General features: G+C 37.2%; 1 protein-coding gene across 4 annotated transcripts in view; it reads left to right on the top strand.

The window, feature by feature from the left end:
- Positions 1 to 26508, top strand: part of CTNNA3 (catenin alpha 3) — a 460135-nt gene that overhangs the window by 15827 nt on the left and 417800 nt on the right. For all 4 annotated transcript variants that reach the window (XM_065067892.1, XM_065067891.1, XM_065067893.1 and 1 more), the window contains 2 exons: positions 6652 to 6844; positions 17205 to 17371. In XM_065067892.1, coding sequence (XP_064923964.1) covers positions 6652 to 6844; positions 17205 to 17371 — 360 coding nt within the window. The remainder of the gene's footprint in view (positions 1 to 6651; positions 6845 to 17204; positions 17372 to 26508) is intronic.

The following is a 26508-nucleotide window of genomic DNA, read 5'->3' as shown; positions in this document are numbered from 1 at the left end:
TTAATACAATGGAAAGGACCTACTTGCAGAAGATCTGACCTAATTTTGCAAATAATTTATGTAACTAAGAAAATGTTAAAAGACCTCTGTAGCAATATGCTATAGGGTAAAGAACAGAAAGGACATAATCTGTTTTGAAACAAGCTATTTTGAATTGTCTCTTCATCGTACATGAAACAGAGATGTTGGGGTACCTGCATTTAATTAATCAATGGCATGTAGCATTGGATGTCAGATTGCCACCAGCCTTCAGCCTTGCCAGGATGTTGTAGATCAAACTACTTGTCACAGCTGTACACTACTTATTTAGTATTATTTTCCTGGTGCCTGAGGGTATGTTTACATGGCAGTTGCTGCTCTGGCTGCAATTTGTATAGGTACAGAAAGGTGCGACTTTCTGCAGAATTAGTACTTTGGTGTTTTTCAGGTTGTGAAGATGGTCAGGTATAATGGCTATGAAGTAGTTTCAGTGGTTGGTTGGTTAAGATCTTTCCAAGCTCCTTGATCAATTCCTCTTACAAGACAATAACTTTCTGTTAAATAGCTTATGTTAACAATCAACAAACAAAACTGTTACTGGTAGAATGGTAGTTGGTAAACAGAGCAAAGCCAGGCTGAATACTGTACTCTGGCTGTTATTCTCTTTATATACATGTAAGAATTGGGGGTGTAAAGCTTATTTTAAAAAAGGTAGGGACGTATCTCCCAATTTTTCTATTATTTCCAATTTTTTCAGTTTGCAACTTTTCTGTTTTTAAAAAAAGAGGTAAGTAATATCATTTTAATTAAACTGGAACAATTATTACTGTACTTGAACAGATGTTAAAGGAAAAAATATTTTTTTTTTCTTGTACAGCTCATGGGCTTGATTTGACTTGACTCAGCCACTTAGGTACATGGTAAATTTTGTTATTTCAGGAATGTGCTTCTTTTCTCACACACTGCTCTGATGGCTTCTTTCCCTCTTTGTCCTGGGAGCCAGTCCTTTGCATGCTGTTTTCCTGGGCTTGCCAAGGGGTGATGACCAGATACAGGGGAACAGTCAGATTATAATTAAAGAGGTGGCCTGTAATGTTTGGAGGGAAGAAGAATACAGAGATGAAAGATGAGGACAATGAAATGATGAATATGTTTGGTGTTATGGTTCTTATGTTTATTTTAACTTTCATGTCGGAAAAGTCCCTGATTCCAGAAGTACTGTTTGTGCTCTAAAAGCTAGGAGAAGTGAAGAGGTGCTGATCATGTTTTATAACTGTTCTAGGAAAATTTGCTTTAAAAAATCAGTTAATTGATTGAAATAAGTTTCTCTTTAACAAATAAAGTTATATTTTCCCCATTTGAAAATTTCACCTCTCCCTAATTCATTCAGTTTCTTTTATTGATTTTTTTCATTGTCATATTTGAAAATTTTTGTCTCGTTTTTGGTTTGATCTTCTTTTCTTCCCTTACTCATTCCTTCTGGGAGATTCTTCAGAAAGTAACCTTTTATTTTTATCATTACTACATTTCCAGCTGTTATTAACTGAGCTGCTTCTCATTTTGTCTGTGCTTATTTATCTATTTTTGCCTGGGTGTGATTGACAGTGTATAAAACCTCAGTTAACAGTTCAGTGGTTTGTGGGAAGCTGTCAAGGTGGAGTATCATATGTGGATGGATTATAAAATTAGTTTCAGAGTAGTAGGAATAGATAGACTGCATTTTAAAACATTCTCTTGTATACCAGTAGGTCAGACTGTGCTCAGGCAGCTGCAACACTGTGGTTTTTTCTTTTTTTAAAGAGATGAAGAAATGTAAATTTTGGCCTGAGTTTTGCAAGATCAAAGAAACCTGACAAAACAAAGATAGACAGTTCCAGAACAAAACAAATAAACCATCTAATTTTTTTAAAACTCTTCTCAAGCATCTTTATAAAGCTCGAGTCTGTTAAAAATAGAAGTGCTCTGGTTCAAAGAGAATACGATTTTGGCTGTCTTTTCCGCCTCTCAACCTTAATGCTTGCTTTGTTTCGTAACAGAACTGTGGAAGGGAAGCTTCCATTTTGAGAGGGAAGGAGACAGGAAAAAATGCTGAAAATGCAAAAGCAGAGATTAAACCTAATATTTAATGAAGGGTAATGAGATGCTGAAAAGGCAATAAATGACAACTGATCTATGTTTAGAACGAAAATTGGACCAGGCACAGATAAAAATGAATAGTATTATGCTCTGGCCTGATTAACTTGGGAGCTACTGCTTTGAACACTTTGAGATTTATGTTCTGATTTATTTATTTATTATATTTCGTAGTCTTGTAGTCCTCTGGGAGGAACACAGCAGTGGAAGTGTCTGACTAGTTATGCTGTGTTAGAGCGTCATGTGTCGACATGGGAGAAAATGAAGGCAAAACCAGCCTATGTGGAAGTAACTTTGGAAATTACTTTGCTAGATTGTGTCATCCCTGCAATTGGCAGTGGTGATCACTTTAAAACTGTGAAAACAGTATGGCGTGTTGTTTTGTACAAAACTCTCCCTGACTTGGCAACTTCTCCATCCTTGGAATAAAACGATGCCCCTAAATTAGAATGCATGTGGGATTGCTGAGGCAGCAGTCTCTCTGCATTTCCCTCTTTGCACCCCAAGCACTGGTCTGACCCTGGGTGGTAAGTTCAAATAGTGCTGTGCGAGGCTCTGCAGAGATGGAAACTCAGATGGCAGGAGTGGCATAACTGTATTAGTGTAACTCTGCATCCAGCCTTATCAACTGTACTCTCATGGGCATGAACCACCATATGCACTCTGTTTTCTATGTATTGCAAAAAAGTTTATTTAGTCCTGTTCAATTGTTCCCTCACCAGAGGTGATTCTCCCCCTCTGTGGGCTTTATTTTATTCCAGGTGCTTTGCCAACATTAGTTTTGAAAGGAAGGGTTTTAGGTAAAGTTTTCTCTACCGATGCGTCTAACACAATAAAAATAATAGTTGTCCAAATTGACATAATTCTACTGACAGCTGCCTTATATAAATTGGATACTTGCTCAGACAAACAATCTTTCCTTAATTATGGGCTTTTATCAGAGATGCACACTGTCATGGAACAATTAGTGTGAAGCAATCAGTATGTTATAAAGGATTTTCATTTGCATAGTTGGTGTCTAATATTTGTCATGCTTATGCTAGATTTACTCACAAAATGTAACAATTATTGTAATGGAAAATATCCTCTTGTTTTATCTCATCCTTGGAGACTGAAGTCTATTTAATCTCTTTGCTGTACTATATATTGATTACAGTTATGCCTAAGTAAAAGTTTTCTTCTGTAGCAAACTATTGTAAGACTTGTTCTTTTTGAATTTATGTACAAGTAAAAGTTTTGAAAGAGGACCTGAGGAGATTCATATAGCTTCATTAATGCAGGAAACACTTCATAACTGTCTTTGCTCTGCAGTCATTGCAAGTCTTATAGGCTGTAAATTTGCCACTTGTATATTGTAGCTAAAGCTCCATGTATTTTTGTATGCACACATACACTTAGTATATATGTTATGTGTATGTATGCATACATAAGCAAATATTTGTAAGAGCTTTTCCTTGCCAAACCTCTTGTCTTCTATCTCTTTATATTAATATTTTATACTTCAATACAAGCTAAGGAAAGTTTATGGCTGCAAGAGATAGTATGTTTTACAGAGTATATAGAAACATACATGTAATTTAAAGTCCCTTGCATCACTGATGAAAAAATAGGGAAGTTGAAAGGCATTTATTCTCACCTGTCATCCACACTGATAAAAGTTTGCTTACAGAGAAAACAAACTCTGTTGGTTTTAGATCTATGTATGATAAGTTTATGCATACTGAAAGTGATTAACCAGTGTTTATTTGTGTGGGCAATACTTTGCTGTCCTCAAACATCTGCCTCAGATTTGGAACAGTGAGCAGGGTGTTCTGCTGTTGTCATTAGATCACTGGGTTCTTGTCTTGTTTTTTCAAATGTTTAGGGATTGCAGTCACATTGAAGTAAATTTCAAACACAAATTAATGTTTTATGATTGATGCTTGAAAATACTTTAATATGAAAGGTGAGCCAAATCTTTTGATACTCAAGGTACCAAGGCATTGTTTTCTTAATTACTGCAATGTTAAAAGATTGTCTGTTAAGGCTGGTGGGAAGCATTGGAAGAACTGCTGCACTGTTCCTTAGGAATTCAGTATTTCAGTAATCATGACAAAAGTCCCACCCCTTCAGCCTAATAAATAATGGTAATAACAGGGAACAACAAAATGATTCAGCCTTGTAGCTGTGATGGCATATGGGCTTGAAAATCTCACTTCAAAAAAACTTTGTGCCTCTAGTGTAGCACTGCTTCCTCTCAGAAACACAAAATAACTTCTTGACAGTGATTTCCATTGAATGCTGGGAGATGTGCTCTATGTTGAAATAAGAAAGTGTTAATAACTGGAAAAGGCAACCAGACATGAGCAGGATTAATGGGAGCATGTTTTTATTTTTTCTTACAATGGTATCATTTTGACTATGCTGCCACTACAATACAAGCTGTGTTGACAATGGATCAAAAGGGCATGCTATATTAGTTACTGTGTAGTTCAATTATTTCTGTGTAGGATCTGCATAAATTTGTTGCATTCCTCATTGGTATCCTGTGTTAGAGAATTCAGAGTAGTTTTTTGGTATTCCTTAATTAATCTCCATGAGCCAAGAACTACAGATCAAGTTTTAACTTGTATTTGAGATCAGAAGTTGCCTCTGATATTTCCCGACAGTGATGCTGAAGATGAAGGGATCTTACAGTTAGGAGTTTTCACTTATACAAATGACTGTTTTTTTCATATTTTCCCATTTGTTTTGTTTCCCTTCTGCCTCCTCCAAAACATATGAATGAATAGTACATAAAATAGTATTGCACATAAAAAGGAGACTACAGTAAAAATCTGAGAAAAAGAATATATTGTTTTCTGGGAATGGTGATTATATGGTTAAGATGCTTTAAAAATATCTTTTACTTGATAGATTTTTTTGGGTCAGTTTCTAATTTTTACAGTGTTTTATGCCTTTCTTGTTGGAACTATCAGCCTATGATCTCTTTAACTTGGTCTTAAAAATATGATCATTGAAACTGCATCAAGTGCTCTAGAAATAGCATTAAAGGATTTGTTTAAAAAAGATATTAATATTCTTATTCCTTGGGCATTCTCTAACAGTGGGCTGATTTATGAGCAATAAATAATTTCATTTACTTTCTTTGAGCCACAGTCAGAAAGATACTCGAGCCCTCTTTAACAATGTGAGCCACGGTTATTTACGTTGCTGTGTCCCTTGTGACATGCCAGAACAGTTGATGGCAAGTGGCTGGTCCTTTTTCTCCCTAGATTCCACATGAATGATGTAGGGGTCAGGACTTTTTTCTTTCAAAGATGAGTTTATAAAAATGTTTCCCAGAGGATGTTTGTCAGTTAGTTTTTAAAACACTGGTTCATGAAAAGCATGGAAATGTGTGGATTGATGAACAAGATCTAAAGGTGAGCTGGGGCACAGGTAGCACGCTTCTTATTATATACCTGGGAATGGAGCTCCATAGAGCAGCTCAAACCACAAGCTGTACTGCAGCCATTAGTTAAGTTTGCCTGCTGGACTGAGAAATTATTATACAGCTTTTGCTTTGTTAATACAACATCTTCAATGATCGGAATGCCATTTAATAAAATGATGAAGTTACATATAAAATGTGTTCAATGAACTCCAAGCCAAGATCTGTATTTAATATTATACCGTGCATGTTCTGGAACTGAGAATGGAAGTAGAAGGAGGACTGAAAACATCAGTGAACTTAATGAAAATAAAGTATGCTTTTAAATATCTATATAACACTTTAAAAATCTTTTAGGAGAGTTTCCTTAGTGTGACAGCTCAAGCAATGCCTTAGAGAATAGTCTGTTAGAAACATGCTGTTGGAATGTGGAGGCTGTGCTCAAATGATGAGGAATGTGGAGTGGGATGCTGTATAAAAATAAGTTCTTTATAGATGCTGAAGTGCGTTGTTAAAAACATAATTTGGACAAAGCTGCAGTTAACCTACATTCTGGGTAAAATGAAGTATGATTTCAATGTTGAGAGCCCCCAGAGAATTCTAAGGTGTTGAGTTCTGACCCCTGTGATCCTCCTTTGTAAGAAAAGACATTTTTAAATGTGTCGGTACTCATTTGGTGTATTTGCTTCTGGGATAACTTGGAGGATTTAAGCTGCAAGTATGGGCAGATTTGGCACTGATTATGTCTTGCCTTGGCTGAAGCCTCCTTAGATAGAATTAGCTTTTTTTTTTTTTTAAATCATGAGGAAATTTTAAAGTAAGCAGTATCAGGAGTTTGCATCAGGATTAATATGACAGTGAGATTTCTATTAACTTTGATTTGATTGTACAGAGAGAAGAACACAAAGAGGCGGCATATTAAGTAAAGTTATCTGTCACATTTGATTCAATAGTTTTGCCCATTCTCAGTATGTATGCTGAGTTTCCCTGTCCTTTTCTAAAGCAGGGAGAATCCCATTGCTTATTCTCAACTGTATTATTTTTTTCCTTTAAATTTGAGAATAATATATATAGACTTTTATAGACCTTACACTACTGTTTTGTTTTCTTGTTTCTTTTAAATGTAGGTTACAACGCTAGTGAACTGTCCACAGAATCCTTCTCGTAAGAAAAAGGGCCGCTCCAAAAGAGCTCGTGTCTTGCTAGCTTCTGTGGAAGAGGCCACTTGGAATTTGTTGGACAAAGGGGAAAAAATTGCCAAGGAAGCAATTGTGTTTGAAGAGGAACTTCATGCAGCACTCGCTGATGTTCAGAAAGAGAGTAAGTATATGACAAATAATTTAGGCACCAAAAAGAATTAGTTTAGCTATGTAACACTGTTATCAAAATGAAGCTAGGATATCCATGAGAAATGTTTTGGTATGCAGGTGTCTGAACTTTGAGTTGTCTAACTGTATTTTCTCAGGTACCACTTATAAGGAGGTAAAGTGTGCAAGCTGAGCCCCATTGTGGAAAAACCCTTTTGTCAGTAGAAATGGTATGTTTGTGGTGTGGTTTTTTGGTGGGGTTGTTTTTTTTTTTTTTTTTTTTTTGTTTTGGGTTTTTTGTGGTTTTTGTTTGTTTGTTTGGTTTTTTTTTTTGTTTTGTTTTTTTTTCCCAGTGAAGATAGGATTTCTCTTTTTAATTTTAGTGGCTGTTAAGCACACGTTTAAGTTAATGCATGCTGTAATGCTCTTCTTGAAAATAAGTTTTCCTGAATCTGATATCAAGGCTTTTTAGGTGAAAACTTAAAATTGGAAGTCTTCCCTCTTTTGTGCAGTAGGAAGGACTTAATTTGGGAAGGTGTGATAGTCCCATTTGGAGATAAGTTTTGAGTTTCAGTAGTCATATTTTTAAAAGTGAGTTTAAGAGATTATAGGCTGGGACTTCAAACAAGAAAGGCATAGAATACTGTAAAAAAATTAGCTGTCCCGAAAACCTATCAATTAAAAGACATTTTTAAATGTCAGCTATTTAATCACCATTCCCAGAAGATGGATTCTTTAACCTATTGTAGGAGTCATTCCCTCACAATACAGCAGCTCATCTTTGAGTTTTTCCATATTCCATTTCCTCATGACCTGTCTCCCTGTTTCCAGCCATACTCTCCTGAACAGGACTAGGTTTTATGATCTGAGGGGAACACTGTATTAGCCAATTTTCTTTCAGGTTCTTTGTTGTGGTGGTGGTGTGTTGGTGGTGGTGGTGGTGTGGTGGTGTTTGTTTTTTTAATTCTTTCCATAGATAATCAGGGCCAATTGGGTGGATATGAAGACCAGACTCAAATAGTAATAAGGTGGATCACAGACATCTGAAATATGTTCCTGTAGAAATCAGCCTTGAAAATTGACACAGGAGAAGGTTTCAGAGGAAAAGGGGACAAAAGAGTAATGCTTGTAGTACCTGGTCATTTGAGCATTATGTCCTTTCATCAGTGCTCTGTGAATTTTGTAAACAATTGGTTCTCAAGGGTTGCCTGGAATCAGATGAAAGCCTTCCCAAACAAGTGGGAGGAGACAAGCAAAGAACAATGATCTGTACCATGAAAATGCTGTTAGGACATGTTGTCAAATGAGCTGGTCACCAGGCTTGATTTGATCAAGGGGCAAAGTGGGCTTCAGTTGCCTTTTCACTGCTGAGCAGCATGGTAGATGTTCTTATCCCATGTGACAACTTGTGTCTGAAGGACTGCATGTTAGCCATCTCACCTTGCTCTTACTGCAGTTGCAACTTAATGAAGATTTTTTTATTTGGTGGTGTAGTTTTTTGTGTGTGGCATTTTTTTTCCTTTTTTTTTTTTTTTTTTCCTTTTTAAAAATTTTGTCTTTCTCCATGTGTAGCTGGGACAGTTTCTGAGTCTCCACTGTAGTTCATGGTAGTCATTACTAGCTATTGGCTTCCTCTGGATCCACAGATTGCTGCATTTTAGAGTTTGATATATGCATATGGTGTCTGAGATACCTTAAGGTCCTTTGTGATTAAAAACATTATGATGAGCAAATATTGTTGTTATCTGTCACACTGATCTGCTGAGGCTTCTAAAAAAAAATCATTCATTTTGGAGTACTGTTAAAATGTTAGCCCATCCATTCCAGGTTGGTAGCACGAGACAAAAATAAAATATATAATTTTATATTGATTTTTATACACAGGTAATATAAAAATATTTCACATTTTAATGTATTTGTTGATTCACAGCCAAGACCAGAGAACTTTCTTTTAAAATGTGTGAGTGGTATGTAATCTACTTTATGTATTATTTATTTTTGTAGTTAAATCCATGTTATCAGCTATCGTTATGCAATGAAAAATTGTTTACAGCCAATCTTCCTCTAAGGATTTGCCAAACTGCACAAGATAGTTTTAAGAAGTTGGTGAACAGTTGTAAAATAAATAGCTGTTTGTTAATTTTGCAGATATTTTTAGTCCTTTGAAGCCATATGTTATTTTTAATTTGTGGTATGCCACATCATAAATAACATTTTTGCCTGTTATTGAAGACACATTCTGCTTCTGTTAAATGTCTCGTGTTATTTGCTTCAAGCTCTTTGAAAGGATGTGGGTATGTGGGTCATAAACTGTGCTTGCATGCAGTCACCTGCCATGCATGTCGTACCATATAGTGTTTAATTTTCTGAGGGCATATTCATCTGTGGTGACTGGCAGATAGTTTTATTAATATGCTATTAAATTATGAGTTTTTGCATGTGGCCACAGCTTGTATTGATTGTATAGTGGAATTTTGAAACAGTGCTCTAGACAATTTCACTCAGATATGAAGCAAACTGTCAGTCCCAGAGTTGCACACCAACATCTGGAAAGAACAAATACTCTCTTGTCTCATATTGCATTTTAGATTGTGTCACTCACTAAGCTTGTTGAGTTGAAGACTGTAATGCTTATTTATTAGGTATGTCAATCGCTAGTGTGAAAATACTGCTTTGTTAGTTTTGGAGCTCATTAATAGGGATTACTTTTAGAGGAGTGATAGCTTTTCAAGCTGCTGCTGATAAGCTGTTCATAATAATGTTTGGGGGAATAAAAGGTGAAATTAGTAGGATGAAGTGAACAGTGGAAGTAAGAAAAATAATTTTTTGTATTTGATTGATCTGATGCATTAGTGACTCATCTAATGTCTTCAGAAATGGGGACATGGGTATGGCTTCGCTGACTACAGTTGGTCTTGACAAACACAGTCAGTAGATGAGACTTTTGGTCTCTCAAATTCAGTTGAGTTCTGTTAGGGACATCTGAAAGGAAATGATGCTATAATGGATGGCAGGCACATTCCCTGGACAAATCTAGTTTCTGCTTCCTGTGATGTGTGTGAAGATTTACCGATGATTTTTAGTCTTGGACTGATTGTGGAGGACCTGTGTATAAAACATTTTTCTTTGAGTTTCCTCTCAAGAAAATATTTTTCAAGACCTATCTCTGTGCACATCCGGATTCACCTTATTCTGGAACTCTGCTATATGAGTCACCAGGCACTGAAGAGCTGCCATGTTTTCCTGTTCATCGGTTTTGGTGAAGCTTTGTTAAAGGGAATTCATGTTCACAATTTTATTCTAAAATAGCATAGTAAACCCAAGTATAAGTATCGCGAAAAATTCTCACTGCCAGTTTTCATGTGTATAGTATTTTGAAAATTTTCCTTCTGACTCATAATGTACTGTGAATTAAGGGTCAGATAATTGACCCCTATTCAGAGCAATAAGAAGCATTGCTCAGCCATGAATGCTTCTAACACTAAATATCAGCCTATAATTAATGCCTTGATTCTGATATTTAATCAGTTTTAAGACAAAACAGCAATATAGTTTACGTGGAGAAATGTTCGCTTAGGAATTTGCATTTAAGCCTAGTGTTAGTATAGTGATTATTTTGTATTTGCGTCAAGGTGTGATTGCTTATGGTTTCCCAGCAGTTGTACGGGCATAGTTAAAATGTTTGCTATTTATTGCCTTGCTTACTGACCATATATGGTCAGAAACACAACTGTTGTCTGTGTTGTTTATTGCAGTGTCAATGTTTCATGCATTTAGCTGTTATCATGCTCAAGTGTGTTCCTAGATAAGCCTTTCATCACACGTAACAGTGAACTGAAAGCAAGTTACTTGCTGGAGTTATATTTTGAGCCTTCAGCTGCTCTTTAAAAGAAAATTAGAAAAAATAATTTGAAATTTCAGATATCTGTATTTAATGTCTTTTGATGTTAAACAGAAGAGGGAAGACTTTGGCATGGGAGAAACTACCATTCACTGGCTAGAAATGGAGAGTGTGCTGTAAGGTTATTTACTGAAGTAAGGAGATAGCGGTCTCTTGTCTTATACTTTTTTTTTTTTTTTTAAAATCCTTCCCCAGAATCTTAAAAATGACCTCAGCTTTCTCATCCTACGTTAACAGGTACATGTATATATTCTGCATCTAAAGGACTTTTAATTCTGAGAGACAGAATTTAGCTCTCCAAGTGGCTTAAAATAATCTGTGCTGTATACCCTTTTCATCAAACCAAGAACAGATCTCTTCTAGAAAAGCTTCTGACACCACTGTCACTAGATCAGGTGTCCCTGAGTGGGAAAGGGAGAATCAAGACATGCTATAGGGTGCAAAGGGGACATGTGGTGGTTCTTATTACACATTAAGAGGTGTGAAAATGGAACTTCCTGGTAGGCAGTGGTGAAATAATTGCAATGCAACAGAATACAGTGATATCTGAGTGGGGTAAGAGAATGCATGGCAGGAGAAAAATGTCCTGTAACCTCTACAGAAGGCTATTGTGACAATCTGAGTTGTTATGGTGTTGAATATTAGGAACATACAGGAGGTATCAATCTGCTTTGCCCTGGCACAGATGGTGTCACTTCCAGCTGGCTGGCTGAAGCAGAGTCCATTATTTGCTGTACCTTTATTTGCTGGGTATGGGATTTGTGGGAGCAGAACAGGTGATTATACTAGTGCCTAATATTTTTTAAGATCCTATTTTTAGAAAGGGTAGCTTGTTTTGTGCTCTGATGTGACACTGATTCCCAACCTTCCCTGGTAATGATTCTGCTTATGTGTTAGTGAATGCTTGCAGAACTCAAGGTTGCAAATACTAGTGTAAATCAGAGCTTGTAAGTTCTCTATTATTGGTACAAACAATTTATTTTTCATTATTTTCTCTCAAGTTTGCAACTAGAACGTTTCAAATCCTCTCTTTTTACTGAGTCTGGTGTCTCCTTCCCTTAGTCAATGGGCTCCCTTTGACAAGTATGTTTCTCTGGAACTGTAAATTCACCCAACCTCTAAGGATGCAGTTCACAGGAGTAGGTGACAAGACTTTCTTGGCAACAATATCTCCTTATGGAAGGACACAAGAATGACATAAAATTCACTGCATTCCTTGTAGATTTCACACTGGTGTGATTAAAAATAAGAAACGAGCAGAGAAAGCCAGATGTAAAAACAAATAGAGAAGAGGGAAATGTGATGCTTAGGGTTTAGTAAGAGAAAGAAAATCTATTCAAATAAATAAAAGAAGAAAGCATAATTCTGATTATCTTGCCTAAAACAAAAAAGACCATTTAGCTGTTGACTGAGTGTGATGTTGGGCATTGTCTCTGCAGGTGCTCACCGGCGGCACTCAGTGTGTTACTGCGAGTCTCTGTGCAGACAGATTGCGTGCAGTTGGTTAAGAGCCCAGCAGAAGTGTATACCTTTTGTCAGCTGTTAGCTAACAGCGGATTTGTCAGCAGGCTTTCAGTTGATGTGTTCTTAAATGATTTTGCATGTAAGGTTTTTTATATTTTCGGTGCTGAATAAAGTGCATGGGTCCTCTTTTAAAAAAGTCACCTGTAGCTGAACTGTGTTTTTACCTTTCCCTGTGCCCGAGCATAGGTTTTGTGAAGCACATGTGTAAGTAATTGCCATTTGACAGTAGCAGTCGGTAGCTGATCAGCTAATGGTAGTAACAGCATTTACTTTGGGAGTTGTCTATCTGTGTCTGCTGAATAGACTCTTTGAAATATCTGCCTTCTGATAATTACATAGTTATGATATATCCTGACTTTGGTTCTTTGAATTGCTTCTCATTTGAATGTCTAAAATAATTGAAATAGTGTGAATACTCCCAGTCTTTCTGTCTTTCATGTTTCATTGTTCATGACAAATGTAATTATGGAAGAATACCCACTTGATGGGAATGACGATAAAATGGGTGAAATTGCATCGAACCGTCATGCCATCTACTGCATTTTAAGAAAGTTCTAACATGTTGTTGTTGAAGCTGTCATTTTCTGCTGCTTGTACTTGTAGCTCCTGTCTGCCTAGGCTGCATCTCATTTATCTCTTTTAGGGTCATGGTTTTATACTTGTTCATCTGGCCATGCCAGCTTATGCCCAACTAGTTTCTATGGGGTTTGTCGTATTTCAGAACCTTCTGGCTTGTCTGTGGTTACACTCTCACAGAATCACAGAGTGTTTGAGGTTGGAAGGGACCAATTCTAGAGGTCAATTTCTCCAAGCCCCTTCTTCAGGCAAGTCCTCCAGTCTGCCCAAGACCATGACCAGTCAGCTTTTGAATATGTCTAAGGATGGAGACTCCACAATCTTCTTGGCTTGTGCCACTGCTAAGTTGCTCTCACAGTGGGAAAAATGTTTGCTGATGTTTAGACGGAACCTTCTGTGTGCCAGTTTGTGTCCATTGCCTCTGGGCCTGTCACTGGGCACCACTAAAAAGAGTCTGGCTCCATCTTCTTTGCATCCTGCCTTCAGATATTTATAAATACTGATAAGATCCCTCTGAGCTTTCTCTAGCCTGAACAGGCCCAGCTCTCTCAGCCCTTTGTCATATGAGAAGTGCCCTAGTCCCTTCAGTGTCTTTTTGGCTCAAGTACCCAGAGGATATCAGTGTTGAAATGGCTCTGTTTTCCCGATCAGTTTTGTTTAGACAACTTTTACTGTGCACAAAGAAATTCTACTAGCAGGATATATGGAACTTAAAAGATAAAAAGTAGTTGGTTAGTGGCTAATGTATAGAGCAGATAGCTAAGGCTAATGACTGACTGAGCAAAGTGTTAATGTATTTATTACCCCAGTAATGCTGGCCAGGCAGTTGGCAGTCATGGAGAAATGTTGGCCTCTGTTGCTGTGGGATTGTGGCTCAGTTTTGCAGAGTTATCATCTTGCATGTTCCCTGGGTCTTTTTACCTAAGGTTTATAACTTCATGTCAGTATTTTTTCCGCTTAGATTCTTTTACTGTGAATTACTACTGTTTATATAACTTCACTTCTATCTGTGTTTTTACTTACGTGATGTTAGCTACCATACTTTCTTGTACCTTACCAAGGTTTTTCTCAGCTAAGGTCACAGTTGTACTGCACCAAACTAGGCATTGGCCCACGGACAGCTGAAACACAGGACTGAGGATTCCACATAGTCTTCCTCTGGTTGGTTGATTCTCCACCCCCTGCAAATTTTCTTCTCAAAGTACCCAGTTCTATTTTCTTTTCCAATTGCCTTCCCTTCGTTAATTCATTTATCAGTTTCTCCAGGCGTAACTGGTTTTCAACGGAAGTTCTGAACTGCAGCTGATTCTGTGCCTATGAAGTTTTAAGTTTCCCTAAAGGTCACCAAGTTGACTTGCTACTTATCCTTATCCTGGGAAGTATGTGAGGTTGGCTACAAACCTATGCAAATCTGGTTTAAAGTGCTGAGTTAAAATAAGTTAGTAGCTGCTTTGCCTTTGTTTGGATGGCACAAGACACTGCAAAAATAGTAGTGAATCTGGTCCATTTCCTTACCTTGTAATTAAATGCTAATAAATAAGAGGTAGTAGAATCCTGTGTGCTGCCTTCTTCCTCTCCTTATAAACACTTCAGATGTTCTGTATGTCTTAAAGAAAAAAAAAGTCAGTCTATAGATGGTGGAACAAAAAGAGCCTGTGTTGCTTCAAATTTGCATCTCAACACTTTTATAGATTCTTTGAAGCTTAGTCATAGGTGAGCTTTTACTGCCAGCCCTGGCTTGCTATCAGTGAGGGCTCTAACTTGGCCTATTTTCTATTTTCATGGAAAAGGAGTTAGCTAACTTTGAATATCTTCCCCTATGTAAAGATACTGACATTGGCCAGAAAGTCCAAAAGTTAGCAGGTGGCCGGTTGAACAATGATGATAATTTCGTCTTGGGAAATAGCATCTCCCTGGTGCTTTAGTCAGTAGTTATTAAAATGCATCCTGAGGGACCAAGATGGACAGCTCTACACTCGTACATCTTAATTGCAGAAAAAAATCCATTGTTTCATGCTTTCTTGTCTTATTAAGATGTGGCATGTGTCAACTTCCTGGTTTTGTTCAAATATTTTAAGAATCTGACCGTTATAATGCTCTGAATTAATACTACAGTGTACATGTTCCAAATACATTAAAAATATGTGATATTAACTTTTACAGCCTGAAAGATAACATGTCTAATTTAAGATATTGAAACCCAATAATTGGCAGGACAAACAGATGCTAGTTAAATACTATGAAAATAAATGGAGACTGTTTGACAGGTTATTAATTGAAATGGCTTATTCTCAGAAATTCAGAAAGTGTTCTATTGGAATTCATAAGAGAAATGAAAGAGCAAGGATTTTAGTATGTTAGTGTGTGCGTACTGTATTTCCCGTGTACTTACTAAGGCACAATGAAATTCCAGAGTTGGTATCTTAATTTCCTACTAAAGCTTCCCACATTGATATTAATTTATTAACAATTGTAGTAGTCACCTTCACAAATACATCTCACAACATATATGCATTTAAGATCTTCTTTCTCTGTTTACATCCCCCCTCATCCAGGATTAATAGGCTCGAATCAGTCCTTTGAAACTTCTAGTATTGAAAACAGTACTCATCTGGAGAGGTGTTTCTGTCTGTTGCATATGGAGAAGTAAAAGAACACCTTAAAAAACAGTGGTTCTGGTTAATATTTGATTTTTTTGTTAATTTCCTGTGGTTTTGTTTGTTGATGTTCTCAGCTATAGTGCATTATCTCACCAGCTACTAGAGACAAGTTTTAATATGCTGTCCTGAGCATAAGAAAATGTTGTGGTGTGGTTTTTGGTTTTGTTTTTTTGGCTTTTCACTGGTTTGTGATGTAGCAGATTCTAGAATCAGATCTCAGATAAGTCTGATTTTTATTTATTTATGGAGTTTACTAAGCATGTACTTAAGATACATGATTTGCACAAAGACTTTGACAAATCCAAGAGAAAACCATGTGGGTGTTCCTGGGAAACTGCTGAGTTTCAGCATGTTGCAAGTATTCAGTGTTCTGAGAATTAGGCCAGTAGTATCTCAGGTGCTGGTGTGGGGACTCTGTAGCAATTGGTGTGTTTATTTCTGTAGCCTTTGCTCAATACTTTTCTCAAATGCAGTTTCTAGTGAGAGTGGTAAAGCTTGTTTTTAGCTTTCCTTTGTGAGGCCTCTCCAGACTTCTTGCCTTTGACTGAAACTATACAATGCTAAGGATACTGTGAATTTTATTTCAGAAGGCAATATTCTCTCCTTTTGGTGAGAATTTGGAGAACAAAATTAAACAAAAATTACATGTTCTTGTGTACTTTCTCTTTCTGTATTTCTATGTAGAAAATGTCTGTTATACAAATGAAATGTACCTTATTCTTATACCAAGGCTCGGGTAGAAAGAATATTGCATAATAAAGGATTTAACTCTGGAGCAATATCAGACTTTTTGAATGCTTAATGCAATTGTCAACAGAGGCCTGGCTGTCTTTTAATAGCAACATTTACTAAGGATGTTTTCTAATTTTAGCATAGGTGAAAGAAACTTTTTTTTTTTTTAAATTTTTGATCCATCTTTGGTTTCCAAGCTGATATGGAGAGTTTAATGGGTCAGACGTTTATTTTAGCAGTTTTTGCTTGTGTGACAGGAGTTTTCCAGTGCTATTCTGCATAGAGTGAATTCTCTTGAGGTTGTGCCATTGCTAGCAAAGCTCCTCAGGTGATAATAGACTCTGAAATGCTTTTAGAAATGAGTTCAACGGCATCTTTTTTCTTGGAGTAAGTCTAGGTGACAGACTGCTGAGAGTAAACTTGGGTGTGTGTTTTTATTGTTAAATTTCACTTACAAAACTCAATGTTGAAGAGCAGTCTGTTGTTGTCTACCGGCAGAGTTCCGTTGCATAGATTTCACATATTTTTATGTCAGAGTCAGATGTGTGAGTGTATGAGGTTTTTCATTCCATTAATTTACATTTATAATGAGAAGAACAACATCTGATTCTCTGCTGTGACCTGGAATTATTTAATAGGAAGGACAGCAAAGTACATAATATAAAAAGCAGTGATTAGAAAAGTTTAACATTGCACCCCTGGCCTTCTTGTGTACAGTTAAGAGTAATGGTGGAATTGCCAAGGGAATTATTTCAGAATTAAATGATTCAGAAGAATAGAAAGGGAACATCAGTCAGAATGTGGAACATTCTGCATGATCTGTAACAATTGACCTTTATTTCAGGGTATTAGGACAACAAAAAGATGTCCCGTTTATTGACAATACTTGTGATTTGCCAAATAACCGAACGCATTTCAGCTATTTTTTTCCCGAGTGTTGCAATATATAACCCAAGGGAATTTATGTGTTCATTTTGCAGGTCAAGCCTTGAAGGTATCAGCGGAGGCATTCACCAGCGATCCCTGCTATCTGCCGAAGAGGCAGGCTGTGGTCCAAGCAGCACGATCTCTGCTTACAGCTGTTACAAGGCTTCTGATTCTGGCGGACATGGTTGATGTGGCATACTTACTGGAACACTTAACTGTGGTGAGTAGAATCGGACTTAATCCATACTCCCTTTAGCCGGAGAAGTGTCTTCTGATGGTACTTTCTGCCTTGAAAATTCTCTTTGTACTTGGAAATTGCAGAGCTTGTGCATGTAGCACCTTGGCAATTGGTAAAAGTTTAGATTCCAGATGAGATATGTAGAACATACCAAAAAATCCATCTTCTAACTCAACATATTTGATCTGGAGAAGCAGATGGTTATCCGTACAATTGTATTTTAATTTCCTTTTATTTCCTGTTTTCTTACTTGAGTTATTGTATAGCTTTTTATGCATGAACCCTTCTTGATATTTGTGGCAGTAGTAGGGAATAATTTGTTTGTAGAGAATCTTAAAGGTAGAATTTTATATGGATATTTATGGAGTGAAAGAACTAAGCAGGTAAGTGTCTATCTCTGTATTCAAGTCAATTTGTGAGGGAACAGCTAAAAGGAGAGGGAAGAGATGTGTGAGAGAGGCCTCCAGCAACTCCCCAGTTCCAGCTATGGATTTGTACACTGCAGACAGAAAGTCCTAATATTGGCAAAGATTTTTAAAAATTGTACTGTAGAATATATTCTCTAAAAGCCACTTTTTCACTCAAGGGAATAATGTGCTTCATAATAGTCCTATGTTTAGGGTCTTTTGTTTTTTCTACTTGGCTCTTGTTATACAGAAGTCAACATAAACTTGAGTTCCTTTAATGATGTCAGCCATGGTGTCCCATGTGAGCAAGCTTCCTTCCTTTTTTGAACAGTGTGATTTTTAATTTTTTAATTTTTTTTTTAATATTCCCAGCGTCATGTGTGTTAACTGAATTTCTTCTCTGGCCACTTGCTCCATTCAGTCTGGTGTGTGTCTTCCCTGGGAAGAGCAAGGAATTGTTCTAATTTCTTTCTTTCTCTTTTTTTTTTCTTTCCCCCCCCCCCTAATATCTTCAGTAGTGTGTGACAGACTGATAAAAATTCAAAGGTCTGCTGATTGCTTCATGTTTCAGGGCAGAGGTAGTCAGTGCCACCTCTAATAGTGCCTTATGACACAAGAGGACCCACTGACTTAAGGGGGACCATTGTGAAGCAATTTGAGTTTGGCGAGGACAGGGGAGTGAAAATTTTGTTCCCAGAGTAGGAACGGTATTTCATAATAAAGCAATTTTGTGTGGGTTTCAATGCTGTGTTTGAAACATCCAATGTTGACAAATGTTGGAAATGCGTGGTCTATAAGAGTATTGCTTTCTGTAGATTTTACTTAGACTTTGGACTGTTTTGACTTCTGTGTAATAAAATATTCATACATAGAATATAATGCTGAAAGTACTGAATATTTGTGTCATAAAAGTATTGAAATGTGACTTTTGAATTAGAAATAATCAGTCTATTTGGAAGAATTTGATAAAATTGGCAGGAATTTCACTCCAAAATTTCCAAAAGCATACCTTTGTGAACATCAGACTAGCTTTTTTAAAGAATTCACTAATAAAATGGAGATATTGGTCATTTTATGGATTCTGTAGAATCTTCACCAAGCAAAATGTGTATTAGAAGCCAGTATAAGTTCTCAGTGACTGATTGTATTTTGGCACTTCTAGCCTTTTATGGAATTTATGGCCTTAGAGTATGATGGTGCGGTGCAAACAGCAAGCTCATTTTAGAGTTGACTGAGAAGATAAAGTACATCACACTGATAACAAAGGTTTTGCTTCTTTAAACAAATAACATTTTTTGAAACAGGGAAGAGTTTAAATAAATAGCTGTCCATATCTGAGTGTCCATACTTACTTTAGAGTTCAAAGTCTCTAATAAAAAAACTTGAGTTTTGAAAAATGTTGTCAGACATAGGGCTATCTCATGTATTGCACTCTGATTCAGAGTGGTATTACCAGCCTCGTTTATTATGGTTAGTAGTGCTCAATATTATTTACTTAACTGAATTAACAGGCTAATGGAATTGCTTGAATTTATTGATCAGAGGAGAACAGCAAGAAGGTAACAAGTTCTAAGAAATTCATTCAAAGTGCACTGTCAGTCTGTCTTTCTCTAATCTATTTCAGATCACACTGAGCCAACATGTTTTATCTGCCTTTTTTCCTGTCTTGTCATGCTTGTAGATTTACTGTTTAAGTCTTCATATTTTTCATGAACACCTCAGACAGCATGATCTTTATTGAATGCTTGCTTAGAGTTATTTAAAACTCTTGCTAGGAAAAAAATATGAGAATGGCTACAGATAAGAAGCAACTTGTGAACCTGGGCCCTGTGGACATAGTGCTGTCTGTTCCTCCCTTCCCTGCAGAGTATTCATCAGCATTAAAAATGTTTTGAGCAGGAGAAAAACAGTAGGGTTACATAAAAGAAGAGAAGTAAGTCATCTCAGGCTTACCTATGCTTCAGGTTTAGGGGTTTCGTTTGACTCTCATAACTCTGCTTAAACTAGAATTTGACTTGCTTCCCACATTACTTTCTGCCTGGTTTGGTATTGTGCTATTGTTATTATATGATTTGGTATTGTTGTATTGGTATTATATAATAATTCTAAAACATTATAAAATGGAAGAAGGGCAAAAGAGAATGTAGGCTGCTCAGGGGGTATAGGGCCAGGTTATGAAACTGAAAATGGTCAGATTCAGAGAATCATTTAGTTTGGAAAACACCTTTTAAGATGATAGATTCCAACAGTTATCCTAACACTGCCAAGTTCACCATGAAACCGTGTCCCTAAGTGCCACATCTACACATGTGGCTTGGTGAGCAGCTCTGCTGACTCCCTCAGAACCGGCAGGTGGATCCCATCTGGCCCCATAGACCACTTCTCAGTGGTGTCACAGGTTGTGGACTATTTCCCCTTGGGCTGTAGGGGCTTCATTCTGCTCCTTTTTCTCTTCTTCCAGCTTGTGCAGCTGTGTGCCCCAATAACAACTGGTCTTACTTTTTAAGACTGAGGCAAAGGCGGCATTAAGTACCTCAGCCTTTTTCTCATCCTTTGTCACTATGTTTCCCCCCCATATCCATTAAAGGATGGAGATTGTCCTTAGCCCTCCTTTTGTTGCTAATGTATTTATAGAACCTTTTTTTATTGTCTTTTATGGCAGTAGCCAGATTAAGTTCTGCTTTCTTTTCACCTTCCTTTGGTGGGCATGGGTCGCTCCCATGGCAAGAGGAAGCTCTGAAAAGGAGGAGTGTTAAGAAGATGACAGGAGTCTTTGGGAGAGGATTTGCCTTTTCCTTTGGTTCATACTCTTGTTTATTTTCCCATCAACCAGCAGAAATGGATTCTTGCTACCAGTCCGAGGTCAGTTATGGCACATGGGATGGAGCTGTTTGTTATCAGCGTGACAGTGTTTACCATTGCACTCTGCAAATTCTGTGGCAATCTGTTGTGCAATAAATGACAGAGAAAAAACAGCTCCTAAAGAATTACTTTTAAGAGTTGGGCTTCTCAAAGTGAATATCTGTTTGAGTGCAACAGGAACCTGGATCTGCTTCCATTCTTGGTATGGTGGTCTCTTGACTGCTGCTTTGTAACTGCCTAATGAGTCCTGGCTTTACAACCCCTAGGGCTTCCCTTGAAACAGCATACTCTTAATGACTCTTCTAAAAAACTGTTGCTAAGGAATGGACTCTCCAGTGACTGCACTTCTGTTCATATAATATCTGGTTTTGGTCTTAGCATGGAAATCACTGAAAAAAAGAATAATATTCTTTTCTTGCCAGTCGGAAACATGGCTTTGAAGGGATTCTAATTAGCCAGCTTCAGGAGCTACTGTTCCAGAATTTCTTTGAAGTCAACAAGCCTGGAGGTTCCTGAACCTGTCTTACCAGAGCACAAGAAAAACAAATGAAATATGGTGGCCATATTTCCAAGAGAAAAACACAATTTCTGGATTAAAAACACACCTAAATGAAAAGGTTTGGAAACAAATCTAATCTTTGATTCCTTGCGGTGCAGAGCCTTCCCTTCAGTCTTATTTCTAGTTCAGTACCTCTCAGCAGATTTGTGTCTGCAATAGATGCTTCAGTGCTGTCTTCATGTGCATTGAAAACTTTGCTGTGACCTCTAATTCTTAGATGTGGGTCAGCTCCCTCAGGAATTTCTAGTTCTCAGGAATTTCCAAGTTTTGCTTCTGCTGCAGGCACCCTGTCTGCCGTCTTTGACTGTTCCCTGTTCTACCCAGTATTCTGGAAGTGTCTCCATGAGCAAAGCGTGCTGGATAGATTTGAGAGAGGATCATTTCCATTGCTTTCAGAGTGTTTGCATGATTTAGAGTACAGCAGAAGCAGACCCTTAGGCTTAGCGGTGTCAGGGCAGATAAATATGCAGTTTTCCTACCTACTGCTCAGCCATAGCCTTTTGAATAAGGTCATGGGTCACAACGGCAAAGGAAAATCATGCCCATCTACTGCTCTCTAGGAAAGAAGAAAAAAAAGGCAAAAGGAGGGAACAGATTGCCCTCTTGAAACTTCTGCTTGGGACCTGGGAGAGAGTTTTGACATCTATGGAAAGCGGTGCATGTAGGGGTGAATAGACAGACCTAGGAAGGGGAGATACAAACTTTTATAAACATTTTCAAATTATAAATTAAGAAAAAGAGTTAAGGAAAAGATTACTAAAGCTGGGAAAAGCTGTCTTAGACAGCCTTGGTATCTGTTTGTATCTCTGAGATGATGAGGGAGCAACCTGTTCATTACAGAAACCAAGAGAAAAGAGTGATGAAGCAAACTTATCTGGTCTCAGTTGGTCCTAAACTTTATACAAACTGTTTGCATAACCCAGGTATTAAGGGGAGGCAGAGTGAAAGAAGTAGGGCTTATTTTGAATGGATAAGGTGTTCTTTAATTAAGATGGAATTTTACTGGTTTGTGTTAACACAGAATCCTACTTACTTACTGAGTTGGAAGGGACCTTGAAGATCACCCAGTTCCAACCCCCATGCTGTGAGCAGGGACACCTTTAAGACTCAGTTGCTCAAAGCCCCATCCAGCCTGGCCTTCAACACTTCCAAGGATAGGGCAACCACAGCTTTTCTGGGCAGCGTGTGCCAGGGTTTCACCACCCTCAGGGCGAAGAATTTCTTCCTTGTATCTAATTAAAATCTAAGACACCTATTTTAAATTATTTGGACTGTGTAAATGCCTGCATGCTCCAGTCAGTGACGAGTACTCCGTTGCCATAGACTCTCTTTGAACCTATCATGAAAACAGAGCATTGCTAGATTGTTTCGTTCTAAGTAGTTATTGCTACAGCAACACTTACTTAACACTGAAGTGCAGTGCTTATAGGAGAATGATATGAAAGACATGCTCTGAAGTTTTATTCTTTTGAGTGCTGATCTTGGAATGCAGATTCTAGCTTGGTAGAATAACCTTGGAAAATCAGTTTCTCTTGGCAGATTATTTATTGGTAGTATAATAATGAAGTCTGATCAACAATTATTTGTATCTCAAACTTGCACAGATCATTCTGATCTAGAGAAATTGCTTTGGAGGCAGAAATGAGGAAATGCATATGAAACAAACAGTATCTGCTTTACCATCAAAATGCACATCTTCAGACCTTCTTAAAATGAGAGCAAAATCATCTGATATTTTGTGAATGGAAAAAGCTGTGTGACCTACTCTCCATAAACCTCTCCAAAGACACACGTTGCCCATTCCATTACAGCAAAACGTTGTGAGAGCAGCTATTTTCTCACAAGTGTGTATATTCACTAATTGACATTTAACACAAGTTTTGATTTTTTGTTTTTATTTAAAACAATATCTCCAGGTGACTTGAAATAGTACATTTAGTACAAATTAGTCTTTTGAAGAAGCAGTACATTATTAAAACAATAAAGTATCTTTTAATTAACAGCTTCATTTTGTCAGAATGGAAATAAAACTTGCTTCTCAGCTTTAATTCAATTCCTATTAATCCCTATGAAAATAAAGATAAATATTTCAGAAATGGGAAAAAAAGAATTCAGTTATCTTTTCCTGCGTTGCACCATGGAAGATTATAGTATTGATATTATAAAAGACAAATACTCTTTCAGAAAAGAACAATTTCTTATTGTTGGATATCAGGCTGGCTCTTTGCAGCATTGGTCTCAATCTGAACCAAGGAAGCAGAAGGACACCTAGTCAAGAATGTGCAGCAGGCCATTTGATTTTATCACCCTTATAACATAGCTAGAATCCCTTTAATATAATTACTTAGTGCACAAATACTCAGAAGTTAGTTTGCTTGCAACATCTGAACATGGTAGCAGCACTGAACAGTGAACTTAACCTTCTACACAAAGATGCAGAGCTAAGCTACAACATGATGAAACTTTTAAATCTTTATTAAATTGGATAGATTTTTGAATGAAGATAGAACAGAGTACATTTTAACTTAAGTAGTATCAAAGATTTTATATGGTTTCCTTTTGAAACATTACATATCCACATTATGCCTCAGCTTCTTCTTGAACACAGTGCTTCATTTCCATTAGATATGACAGAAGAGCAGAGATTCTACTGTTCCTGAAAACAGGTAGATGGATAGTGGAGAAAAAAACAAAAACGACAAACAAGCCCACAAATAGACAAAACCCCAACAACAACAGAAGGATACATCAGGAGCTTACAAAGACATCAAAGGGTTCTCAGCTTTTATAAACAGCTTTACTGCAGGAGAAACTTCAGTCAGAGGTCCTGTCTCTTCTTTGACATTACAATGAATAAGCTGTGAGACCAAAAGAAATTTAATCCTGATACTTACAGTTATACTTACTAATTAGATAGAACCAGATAATTATCTTAGAGGAGGTTGCAGGATTTCACCATACTAATCCAGGGCATCACACTTATGAAGAGGCCATATTAATAACACTTTTCTGGCTCATCCACATTTGAGATCTTTCAGAGTTCTGAAGGCATTTGTTGTTTCAAGATGCCTAAAATGGGTCTGTGAGAGGTGTTCTGCTTAGTTTGAGACCCATCCTGTGTTGGTTTCCAGTCAGATAAGCAGGCAACATTCATTCAGCAACATCTTGACAATGCCTATTCAGGACATAGCGTCTGGTGTGTGATCCACCTTGCATGTTTTAGCGCCAGGGTGCTTGGCTCTGGTTTTGCAGTTGTTGATTTTTTAATTGTGAAAGGAATGTTGTAATGTTCATGAATGTAAGGTAATGTTCTTGTGTTTTGAAAAGTTATAAAGTTGTCTATAAAATATCTGTGCTAACTTGACAAACAGAAGAAGCTCTTCAGAATTGTTGAAATACTGGTATTTTCTACTTGTGGTTCAGCTTTCCTCAGAGGAAAAATCAGTTCAGGTAGTTACCCCGTAATGCCTCAGAGAGTAATAGTAAAGAAATGCTACTGTTCGACTTCCAGAAACTATGTGCAAAGTACTTCGGAAAAGTGACAGGCAAATAAGAGCTTATGTGGATCTCTTATGATTATTTACATTTGGTTATTGGTGACAGAGAGGAAAAAAAATGAGTTCTGGCATGCTAGTATTTCTTTTCATCTATAGACAGTAAAAGTGATGATGAGAGAAGTTTTTATGCCATTCACCCAAAAATGGTGGTTCACACTGATGGCAAAATGTTACAGAAAAATCCAGATGTGTTTTTATGTTTAAAACATGTTCTGATAACCTTTGCATGCCTGGACACATTTTTCTGATTTCCTGTTGATGGCAGTGAAAAGAGCATACATATGTTTTCTTAAAATTGCTTGTTTGTTTTTTAATTCCACTTGAATTAAGTTTTTTTAAAAGTGCTTTTCCCTGGCATCTAAAGACAGATTTCTTCTAAGTGTATGTCCTGGCCATTGCCCATCTATTTTATTACAGTTACACATTTGGTTTTTGTTTACTTATACACACATGCTGGTTCACATACCTGTTTCCAGAGAGCCAAATGAATTATTAATGTTCGGGTTGCTTCAAGACATATGGAAGTGAATGAGCTTGCTAGTAGAGTTCCTGCCAAAGGAAGATTTGAAGCTATGGGATTAAGTACATCTTTAAGAAGATGATGATTCTACAACTGTATTGTATCTGACATGTTGATGATTAAAAAAAAAAAAAAAGCTCAAGACAGTACTTTATGTCCACTTAGTTTAGGAATCATTAGAAACCTTTTCCCTGTATTATTCTATCCCATAACGGGGTCCAGCAGCTTTGTGGTAATTTCTGGAAAAGTGTGTCATGGTTTGGAGCTGAGGGTGTATGATGAACTTGTACAGGTAAATTATGAGCAGTTTCTCACTTATAAGGAGAGAGCACTATTGGACACTATTGGATAGCTTTTGGTCAGCTTAAACTGTACTTGGGTCTTACCTGCAGGTGTTGTAATTGCTTCCACCTGTCAAGGATACCCTTGAGTGGGAGTTGGTGAAAGCAAGCATTGCAAATTCAAGGCTTTCAGAGCAATTCTGGAGCAGGGGTAAAATCTGAAAACAACAGATCCTACAAAAGGTGAAAGACAGTGAAGTCAAACAGAAAAGACTAGAGAGTCTTGTGGTTTTGTCTTAGTGTTTATGTTCTGTCACCCATGTTGTCACAGAATTCAGTGAGAAAGCTTTCTTTTATTCTTTTGGTATAAACATTTCAAATGCCACTAGAAAGTCTCCAGTTAACCTCTAGTGGTGCAGAATGAGGCATAGTAAGATAAATTACAAGTAGGTATAAACACTGCCTTAACTTGCTTCTTGGGTATGAGAGCAGTGAGACTGAAATAAAAGCTGCAGTGTGGTAAACAAAAAGTGCTAACTTGTCTGAAGATTCCAGGATGTATCTGTCTGTTGTAAATCATCATCTGAAAGCCACTGCAGCTGCTTATTGTCCACAGAGAGGAATGACCTAGTGGCTGTTGAACAGCGTACACAACGGGCTAGCTCTCGGTCAAATGCCCAATGAGTCCCAAAGTGAGTATCCGGTCTTGCAAATTACTCTGAAGTAAATTAACTTGGAAAGGAGTACCCTGTTATATATAAGATGTACTGTTACGCTTGATAGAATTAGAAGTTCATGGCCTGTATAAAGTTGCATATGCTTTTATTAGTTGAGAAAAAAACTATATTAATATATTCCATTCTGTAACATGGCACAGAAGAAGAGTAATCATTAGAGATTGTGTTGATTACTAGTGTTTTGTCTTATGCAAGA

This window comes from Columba livia, chromosome 6 (genome assembly GCF_036013475.1).
Source record: "Columba livia isolate bColLiv1 breed racing homer chromosome 6, bColLiv1.pat.W.v2, whole genome shotgun sequence".
Taxonomy (NCBI): Eukaryota; Metazoa; Chordata; class Aves; order Columbiformes; family Columbidae; genus Columba; species Columba livia.
Note: the sequence above shows the minus strand (reverse complement) of the source record. Positions and strands in the feature narration are given on the sequence as shown.